At 41.8% G+C, this 10679-nt stretch overlaps 1 protein-coding gene across 1 annotated transcript; it reads left to right on the top strand.

Moving 5' to 3' along the window:
* cers2a (ceramide synthase 2a) lies at positions 1–10488 on the top strand. The gene is made up of 11 exons (XM_027002347.2): positions 1–458; positions 3694–3896; positions 3980–4097; positions 4486–4604; positions 5175–5232; positions 5354–5404; positions 5963–6055; positions 7430–7558; positions 8101–8207; positions 8372–8525; positions 9495–10488. Exons 2-11 carry the CDS (start codon positions 3724–3726, stop codon positions 9654–9656), a joined length of 1164 nt encoding a protein of 387 aa, XP_026858148.2. The 5' UTR covers positions 1–458; positions 3694–3723; the 3' UTR covers positions 9657–10488.
* The last annotated feature ends 191 nt before the right edge of the window (positions 10489–10679 follow it).

Here is a 10679-nt window from a genome sequence, read left to right as displayed (position 1 = left end):
AGTCGGGAAGCCTGGTGTTCCGACTGACTTCAGCGCGGCAAACATCGGTTATAAATGCGTATAAAAATAGAAACTACAAACCTAAAGCATTTGTTAATGTTATAAAAACAACAAAGACACCGCAACCCCGTTGGTGGGGTTTGGTTTCAGAAGGGAGGCTATAATAACACCGTTGAATGAAACCAAACGAACAGACTAGACGAGGAGGAGCTGCAGTTCCGCCGAGAAACATTCCGTCCTTTATTTATTTATTTTTCCCCCTTTCTGGAGCTTGAAAAATGCGGATGCCGGATGCGCGAACAAAGTTGTTCAAGTCGCCTAAAAATACCCTGGAGTTCAGTTTAATGACGATTTCGGATTAGTGTGACGTTTGCAGCACTTTTCTACACAAGTATCCACCCCATTTGTTCACGAGTTCACACTTTGCGCCGTGTAACTGCGTGAAACCTTTTCCGGAAGTAAGTACCGTTATATGGCGCTCGTACGCAAAGCAGTTGTGTAAAGGCAGAGTTTGTATTACGACATGTACGGGTTGCATGTCCTTCACGCGTTATGTTAACCCGTTTAAACAACTTGAAAACTAATTGCTTTAACATGCCACTTATTGTAATCCTAGTTGTATCAGCCTTGAGCTCGGGCCTGTTTAAAGGAACAGTGGCACGTTGATTTAAAAGTGCAGACAAGTTATAAGCGTAGGGTGAATTATACATTCGCGTTTTCTTAGTATTCATCGCTTGGTTGTACTGATATGTCTGTTAACTTTAGCCTGATTATTAACATTGCCCAAAAAAGCTGGTTGGGAGACCAGGAGCAGAACTGTTGCAGCTTTGATTGTGGTCATTGTTATATTGGTATGGAGAAACATATGGATCGTAGCTAACAGTCTTCTCGTTATTCTAGTATTTTAGTGCAGTTGAATTGTGAGTTTTAATTCACTGATAAATAAGTACCCTTTGTGAAATTTGACCTCCAGTTTACTCATCCACTGTAAACAGATAAAAATAGAGTTCTCAATGGTTCATTCATTATGGAGTGTAGGCTACAGGCTTAGCATCAGTGCAAGTCAGAGTGGTTGTGTTCATCTTTTGTTAATGATTAATCAAATCATAAATTATTGATTTTGGATACGTGACTATTTGCAAACTTGTATCATCCAGTATCCTAAACATCCATACTATGTCCATCTCTGAGAGTCTGGCCATGGGAGAGAAGGGTACTATGGCAAAATCTTTATATGTAGTAGAAGGGTTTGTTCAGAAAGCAGCTGAAACTGCAAAACCAGTTCTGGTTTTCAGATGTCTAAATCAGCTCAGAGGTTGTCAGAACACTCGCTAAAACATTTCACTGAAATGGTTTGTTACAGAATAGATTAGGGCATCAAGTTAGTTAGGACACTATTTGGAGTTTTCAGAATATGTTTATGATCCCATTAACTGTCAGTAACTATCTAATAGGTTATATCTGGTGATATGATATCTGCTTTTGAGGATATCACCATACACTACAATAATCAACGCAAACATATATAACAATCCCATGGAGAATGTGTTGAATTGTCACTTTGTTTTCCTTCCATGTATTCTGCCTAAAGGAATTTTAAAGCAGTTGTGTCATGGATTATAAGTGTTGTAACATGTCACTTTGTTTTCCTTTCATGTATTCTGCCTAAAGGGATTTCGATGCAGTTGTGTCACTGCTGTAACAGTGCTAGTCATGGCTAATGTGTACATGCCAAAACATATAAAAAGAGATTCTCCTGTAGGTAACATGTGGTACTGCATCACTTGGTTCGGTCTTTCTTCAGGACAGGAACAGCTGGCTGGGCAAGATCTGGCATGAGGCTTGCTACACATAGCCCTCTCCTACGAGATTCACCTGATCCTGAAGGGCTTGCAGATATTTGCATATAACATTCTATTTCCAGAAAATCAAGGTCTTGAATTTCACATTGGTCTCTCACAACATTGGTACAATCCAAGACGTCACCAATTTTGGTCAAAATTAGTCCAGATCAGCCTTTCAGTAAGGTTTCACATTTAAGGATTCACCATCTGGTTGTATTTTACATCTTAACAAAATAACAACCTGTGGGAATACAGTCACACGATAGCATAGGATTTTATCTGTATTGTGTGCTGATAGTGTTTGGTCCATGTGTGCATGTCCCCCCTTTTTAAAGTCTTTTGCCTCTGGAGGTCTTGGAGAACAAGGGGATCATTACCATGGCTGCAGTACATATGGTGCCCTTGTACACAAGCAATGTTATTCTGCTCTCACCTGTATGAGACCTTCGTGGCTCAGAGGATTAATGCTGATTCATTAACCAAGACCATGTTTCTGAGTATTTGAGAAATTGGGACATGCATTATACCACACTTTGCATCTTGTGATGAATGATTAAGAAATCAAAGTGGAAAGAATTGATTCAAAGTACTAAAATGAGTGAGATGATTGTGATTGTTGGCTGGATTGTTAGCTGCATATTGGATTGTGTCATGTGCTCCAGATGTTTCACTCAATCTCATGCACTGCAATCCATGCCTTCTCTTCTCCCAAACGTCACCATCAACATTGGCATTTCTTCCTTACATACGAAAGGCATAGGATATGATTTGGAGATTAGCTTGTGACCTGATGACTTAATAACAGTGGGCTAGATGAGACACAACATGATTGTGCAAACATGATGACTTTTGTTGATTGGAGCCTGGCCTAACTGGTCTTGCACAAACAAGGGCCTACATCAGCACCATGGTGTCAGTGGGCCACTCCAGATATTAATGGAAATAAACAGTGTTGTAGGTGGTATGCAATTGACTTGTTTATTTCCACAGGAGAAAATTTTCAGGAAAGGTCAAAGGTGTGTTTTGCTGAAAAACGTTAGTTCCACTTGAGTTACAGTCCTATGTGATGGTACATAAATAAAAATATGAATGTGTCTGCATCTAGAATATGTACTTAGTGTGAAACATTAGTTAGACTAATCTCAGAGCAGTTTGGAATTACATTTATAAAGTCAATGACAATCATAAACTCTTGTATGTGCTTTGCTTTGATGGAACTGCCTGGAATTAAATTGACCAATCTGCAGGTTTTCCACCACTGTTTGTCCCTCATGACTTTCTTCAGGTTTTGTGTAGGTTTCAGTCCTATACTTTTCCCCAGTCATTAAAATGTATCTGGCTGCTGTTCCTCAATTCTGAAAATCTTGCTGGCCCATTTCCAAAGTTGACTTCTGTTCTGTATCTGCCCTGCCACAGAATGACAACAGGAATCTCTCTCTCTCAGTTTTTCTTTCTTTCTTCTGTCTAGCTCCAAGCAGTACTGGTGACTACAGGTGACAGTGCTGACATTCAGAGCTAGCCAACCAATTACAGTGCCCATGATGTCATGGGGACTTTTCAGAATGGCTCTATTGAAAGATCTGGCATTAAGTAGAACTGGTGGCTATTGATGGGAGGAGTTTGTTGATCGGCTATCTGCTGCTCCTCATTTCTTTTTTGTGAAAGTTTAACTTTTTTCTGGCTTTAATTGATGGTTGTGTTATGGTTTCAAATGGCTGGGAAGAGCCCATATTAACAAGCAAGAAGAGCTTCTCAAGTTAAGCCTTGTTATGGCAGTATATAAAGCCTGGTTATGGCCAAGACTTTATTGCCATGTTTTCAAATGGCTGCTCTGTCCTGTGTTGAACAGCTTTCTGTTCCTGTCCACCTCTGGAGTGGTATGCTGGCCCATCTGAGTGCGTGGTTCTGGGATGAGAGGCTGTGGTTCCCATCGGGCCTTGGCTGGGCTGACCTGCAGGATCGGGATGGCCACAGCTATGCTAAAGGCTCCGACCTTTGGGTCACCTTGCCTATCGCGCTCGCCTTCCTCATCATACGGCAGATCTTCGAGAGGTCTGTGTATATATGTGTATTGCTTAATATTGGTGGGTGGGTGGTTTAAACCTCATGGTGATTTGGCGACCTGCTGCTTTTAGGTCTGTGGCGCTTTGGCTGGCCTCGGTGCTGGGTGTGAGGGAGAGGGTGCGGGTTCAGGCGACATCCGACCCAACACTGGAGGCGTACTTCTGCAACACAAGTAAACACCCAGCACAGGTATGTAAATACCCAGCACAGGTACGGTGCAGCTGTGCTCTGCCCCGCCCTGTTCCTCTGCCACATCCACACACTTTCATGTCCTGCTTTCAGACTCCATCGTAACACTGCAATGGCATTCTGCATTATAACAAAAACCTCCTGCATGTTACCTAAACCTCAGGTGCAATGTCATCTTCAGACTGGGCCCACACTGTATTTAAGCATCTCACGTCTTGCTCATGTTTAATGGAAAACTTGTGGGTTCTGCTTTGTTGGTGGGATTACAGTCTGGCAAAAGCCCAGTACCAGATTTGGAACAAACTCTCACTCACTCATGCACTCGTGACTCTCTCTCACTGTCTCTTTCTCCCTCACTCCGTCTCCCACTTCTGTGAGCTCATCGCAGAGCACCTTAGAGAGTTTAAGCAAACAGACTGGTTGTACAGAGCTGCAGATTCAGAGATGGTTCCGGAGACGGCGGAACCAGGAGCGCCCCAACCAAATCAAGAAGTTCAAAGAGGCGAGGTACACATGCATACACACTGCTTCACATGCGCGCACGCGCACACACACATACACACACACACACACCACACACGGTAGCATGATGACACCTAGGAATGAGACTGCCTTGTGTCCTAAATTACCCTCTACTTCTGTTTCCCAAGTGCATGTCACACCTTAGCTCAACTCAAAGTAGGTAGAAATAGAAACTTTATCCCACTGCACCGACAATACTCCATGTATATGTGCAGACTTTAGAAGCCCTTACAGAAGTTGCTCAAATGATCTAATATAGTCCATCCATATAATCATATGCTAGCACATTTAGTTTTAGAGGAGGCATAAGATATTAATTCTTATAAAATTATTTTTAATTTATCCCTGAATTTGCATTTTACTTTTTCTGGAATATGTACTGAGTGTGAAACATTAGCTGGACTATTCTAAACAGATAGAATCTATTTTCACCAGCCAGAATAGCAGCCTTGTGGGCTGTTCCATTGCTAGTATAAAAACCTTGCAGGTTGTTCCTGTGCAGTTTGCTAAATGATGGCTCTGACCATGCTGAGCTGCCTGTTTCTTCTCTTGCAGTTGGAGGTTTATCTTCTACCTCCTCGCTTTCCTTGCTGGCCTGGTTGCTCTTGTGGATGTGAGTACACCCAAGCTTGACCAGCCAGCAGAGATTGTGTATGTCATTGTGCTCGTCTGTGTAGGCATCAAACAGTCAGCCTAATTTGTGCGTGCGTGCGTGCTTGTGTGCATGTGCATAGAAACCATGGCTCTACAAGATGGAAGAGATGTGGAAGGGCTTTCCAACCCTGGTACGTTTACACCACTGTGTCCACTTATTACTTCTTGTGTTTTCATAGAGTCCCGTAATCCCAGTCGTGGAGAAGCTGCGCTACCCTGCTCTACCACACACATACATGGTTCATGAAGGACAGTCAGGACAGGAAATGCTCTAAAAGATGTCATATTGCACTACGCTAGAGCTCACGGTGGCAAATATCAGAGTTCAAACAGACTTGATTGGTTGGTTCTCTGGGGGTACATGTACTGGTACAATTAGAACCTCTTATACTTTTAATGAGATTTTTGAAAAAGCAACAGACAAACAAAAACAAGGATGTTTAGTCTTATAGGTCTTAAAGACCTAGTAAAGAAATCTTGTCATTAACAGCTTAAATGTTGCTATAAAGACATTCTTTGCACTGTAGTGGAAGAGGAGCTGAACTGACTAGAACTGATTTCGGGGCGTAAACTTTGCAGTGTTTTTAAAAAACAAAAAATTGTTTAATTGCTGAGGTGATAAGGTCTTTGTTAAATATATTTAATAAAAAATAAATTTTAAAACCACTTTTTCTCTCTGTGTCTCTCAGACTCTGCTGCCCTCTCAGTACTGGTACTATATGATCGAGTTGGGTTTCTACATCTCTCTTCTCTTCAGTGTTGCATCAGATGTGAAGCGAAAAGTGAGTTGCTTGTAGTTTGGTTTTGTTTTGTTTCTTTTATATATATAAAATGTATAATATATATTATGTATGTTCTGACATTGTATATTAGGCAAAATTAAATTATTGTACAAACTTATTACCTTAAACATGTGTAACTAAATGGTGTGAAAGGGTCATCACAATACTTTCACAAAGATGGCTGATTCTCATGCAGCTTTACGAATGACACCAGAGAAATATCTGGGCAGGAACTTTTTATAAGATGCTGTTGAGATCAAGGCTATAGTCTAAATATCAGTCTACGACACTTGTATAATGACCTCTCCACCACTGTTATAGTATAGGCTCCTTCAATCCAATGCACCTAACTGTCCTACATTTTGTCAGTGGATTTTGAAGTAATCTGTGTTGGACCGTAGGGGGCAAAGAAAGAAACATGGAAAAAGAATTTGGTAGAGATATTGAATACAAAGGACTGGAACTGCTTGTTAAGTAGACAAATGGAAAAATGCTTTTGTCTCCTCTCCTTTTACATTACTGATGGAATGGAGTTTACAAATGGAGATTAAGCAGAACATGAAACATGGCAACAGTTCCCATGGGTATGGGACAGACGTTGCCATGTTGAACACATTGTTTTGATACTTGGCACAAAACTGGGTCATGTCATTGGTATGCCATACATTTGATGTAATAAATGAAAACTAATACAAATGAGTATATAAATGCTTATTTCAAATTAGCTTTTGGCCACACTTATCAAACAGAAAATATCAGAAAACGTCCATCTGTCCAAAAATACAGTGAAAAGCTATTTCCCTCATTAATAATCATGGTCAACTGACTGATATTCTGAGCATTTATCTATCATTCCAGACTTTTTTTTTTCCTTAGACTTGATAGCATAATCCATCTTGAACCTCTCTGGCAAATCATTGTCCTTTGATATCCAGGCCTGTTATAATTCAGCCATCTACCCCTGCTTTTTGTGTGGGGCCTACTCTGAACTTTGTAACCTCTCATCTGCTATTTCAGATGTGAGCCAGAGCAAATAGGATAACAGTCATCCATTCTGCAAAAGACAAAAGATGATAAAGCAGAAATGCTTTTTAAAAAACCTTATAAACCAGATTGGATTTCTTGGGGTTTCGTGTTACTGGTGGATTAGGGCTTTACCACCTAATAGACTTTAGATTAGATCAATGCCATACTCGCTCATACTCACTGACACAAACCCACACAAACACATTTTTATGTTATTGGTGTATTAAGCACTTAATGCTTTAAATGAGACCAACAATGTACTCATTCACACATGCTCGCATTTGCTTTCATTCTCTGTCTTAACACAAACACACACTTACACTCCCTCTCTCTCTGTCTCCCCCCCAGGACTTTAAGGAGCAGATTGTCCACCATGTGGCCACCATCCTGTTGATCAGTTTCTCATGGTGTGTGAACTACATTCGAGCTGGAACCCTGATTATGCTGGTGCACGATGCCTCAGACTACCTGCTTGAGGTACAGCTCACCACTGACTTGGCGCTGAGAAAACACTTACACATCCTCTCCACATTTCTCAAGGACATCAGGACTACATTGGTGCCTCCAAAACCATGAGAGTTTAATGTCCTGAAATTAAACAGTTCAGTTCAGTGCAGTTTATGTAAACTATGCTACCATTACCAAATCTGTCTCGATTAAGGTGTGAATTACAAGAATATTCACATCATGTACATTCACATAAGAATTGTAAAGACAAAATGAAGTATTATAAAAATAAAGCAATTTTGCATGGTAAGGTCATTGCAGACTGTGAAATATACATTTTGTCTGTGTGTGTGTGTGTGTGTGTGTGTGTGTGTGTGTGTGTGTGTGTGTGTGTGTGTGTGTGTGTGTGTGTGTGTTATACATTATATTAATCGGAGGGTTGATGGAAAGCTGCTATTACTTGTTCATGAAATAATATGACTGTCCAATGCTGACACCTGGTGGGAGCTGAAAGCAACAACACTAGCAATCACCTCAAGTTCACTCCTCCTATCTCCTCTTCCCTGTTGTAGTCAGCCAAAATGTTTAACTACGCTGGATGGAGAAAGACATGTAACTATATCTTCATTGTCTTTGCTGCCGTCTTCTTCATCACAAGACTTGTGATTTTTCCTTTCTGGTTAGTGGTCTGGTTCATTTGAATTTGAATTATTTCTCTCTTTCAGATTCAGAATTAAAAAGTATAATTTATAATTCTCACTACATCAATTCATTCTACTTGGAATCTAATTTTTTTTTTTTGTCCCTCTATCTATACCTATCCCTCAATCTTTGTCCCATCAGGATAATGCACTGTACTTGGGTGTATCCAGTGACCATCTACCCTCCCTTCTTCGGTTATTATTTCTTCAACGGCCTTCTGCTGGTGCTCCAGTGTCTGCATATCTTCTGGTTTGCCCTTATACTGCGCATGGCCATCAAATTCCTCCCTGGAAATGTGAGTCTCTTCCTTCCTCTCTGTGTCTCTCTTTTACACACACACACACACACACACACACACACACACACACACACACAGAGTCCATTGACTCTATCTGCATGACCTCCCTTTTAAACCCTGCCATTTTACCTCATTAAACCCACTATGGCCTACAAGTTAACTTTTGCTTCAGCCAGTTCTGCTGATGAACTGAAAGTCAACTCGTGTTCAACATGGGCAAACAAATGTCTCAAGCATTTGCTGAAGACTTACTTTGCCTCAGTATTTCGTACTCTGCCGATTTAAAGTGTTGTGGCATTCTGCCACCACTACTTGACCGTTGCTGAACATTTGTGGTCAATTTTCTGGCATTGGGGTTCCTCCCCCATCACTATGCTAGCTGCCTGTACCCAACTCCTCACAGTCTTGCACCTCTAATATCATCTGTTGCTGTTGGGATAGGTGTTGGCTGTCCCAGCGGACTACAGAACTACAGCTCTCACCAAATATATTTGTTTACGATGTGTGTATGAGAGTGAGAGTGTCAGCATGGAGGTTTGTAATATGTCTGTATTACAGTATCTGTAAGTGTTCTGGATGCTGGTGTTCTGGTACTACTGTGTTTAGCAGTGTTTAGCTCCATCACACTGACTCTATTATTTTGATTCCACTGAAAGCTTTGATTAACTGATTATGGTGCATTAAGGTGGGGTTGGAATTTTTTTGGGGGGGTGGGGTGTGTGTAACTCCTGGTGTTAAACTAAAAAAGTAAACCTGCACAAAGCTGCTGTTCTTTTGTGCTTGTTTAACAAATCACCTTTGTAAAATAAGATGATTGTGTTTGTGTATATTTTCTCATGGCAACAATTTCAGTTTGTTCATGGACCAGTAGTTATTCAGCAATCCCCAAACAAAGAAAAGTCTCTCTGCAATAACTAGACTGCTTCTCCACCTTTTAAACCTGCACTGACTGATTTTGTCTTTCAGCATATTGTGGAGGATGAGAGGAGTGACAGGGAGGAGACAGACAACTCGGAGGAGGAGGAGGAGGCGGCAGGGCATCGGAAGGAGGGGCAGGCCAAGATGGAAAATGGCCCTTTGCAGAACGGCCACTCCCCCACCAACAATCATCACCGCAAGACAGAGTGATGGGGTCGGGGAGCAGGGGATAAACACACGTGTATACACACACACACACACACACACACACACAGCATGGGCCAGACCTATAGACTGAGACAGGGGTAGGAGATATGCTTGATGTAAAATGTCCCCCCCCACACACACATTTCAAGTGTTAGAAGCTGAACTACCACTCGCTCAAGCACTAATCCATAATGGTCCCTCCAAATACACTTGAAATAAATCACCATGAATTGTCTCTTCAGTATATGCACTACATTCTAAGGAAGAAATGAGACTTGAGGAACTTGAGGCAGTGAATCCTATATGGACTCGCTTTGCCACCCACGCACAGTCCAGCGTATGACCTGCCAACCAAGTGCCTTGTAAACACTTGCCTGTTCCTGCTTTTTTCTGTCTCGTCACAGCAGATTGCCGTGCAACCATCACCCCTGCTGCTCATGTGATCGATTGTCAGCCAGTGGGTCAGCTGCGGGAGATCACACGCACAATATCAGGTGGCTTATGAGGAATTTTACCAAAGGTCCTGCAGCCAAGCCATCTTTCCTTCATTCCAAGCCAGGCTTGTTTTAGCCTAGCCTTCCGACACATTCCCAGGCTCAAATGGAGAAGGTCTGCACGTGCGTGCTCGCCTACGCAGAGAATACCCCACTCACACTGTCCATGAGCCATCCTCACTGAGACGTTCCTGTTTGTGTTGCGCTGTTGTATTTCGTGTATATATTGCCTAGATCTGCTGCACACTGCCTTTGTCCTAAAGGTTACCTTCTATGAACAGGTCCTTGAAGATTGCAGCTAAGTTGGATAATTAATTACCAGTTTATACAGATACATCAGTGTGGGGGGGTGGGGGGGATAAAAGTCCCAGGACGGGAAGCAGAGGGATCATAGATGGTTTGACTCGGTCTAACCAAGCCACGCCAAGGGAGTGGCTAGTGACTACATCGCCAAATGTGTAACTGCACTGCCTTTTCGTGTTTCAAGTCTCAGCATATCTTTACTCTGCACAGCAAACAGAACTAAAATGTT

The sequence above is a fragment of the Electrophorus electricus genome, chromosome 8 (genome assembly GCF_013358815.1).
Source record: "Electrophorus electricus isolate fEleEle1 chromosome 8, fEleEle1.pri, whole genome shotgun sequence".
Classification (NCBI taxonomy): Eukaryota; Metazoa; Chordata; class Actinopteri; order Gymnotiformes; family Gymnotidae; genus Electrophorus; species Electrophorus electricus.
The sequence above is the reverse complement of the archived record's forward strand: the minus strand, read 5'-3'. Positions and strand labels throughout refer to the sequence as shown.

Excerpts from the sequence above, each read along its gene's own strand:
- cers2a (XM_027002347.2), top strand. The coding sequence starts at position 3,724 with ATGCTGGCCCATCTGAGTGCGTGGTTCTGGGATGAGAGGCTGTGGTTC. Across the intron at positions 5,405-5,962 it reads GGAAGGGCTTTCCAACCCTG|ACTCTGCTGCCCTCTCAGTA; the intron begins GTACGTTTACAC and ends TGTGTCTCTCAG. Across the intron at positions 6,056-7,429 it reads CATCAGATGTGAAGCGAAAA|GACTTTAAGGAGCAGATTGT; the intron begins GTGAGTTGCTTG and ends TCTCCCCCCCAG.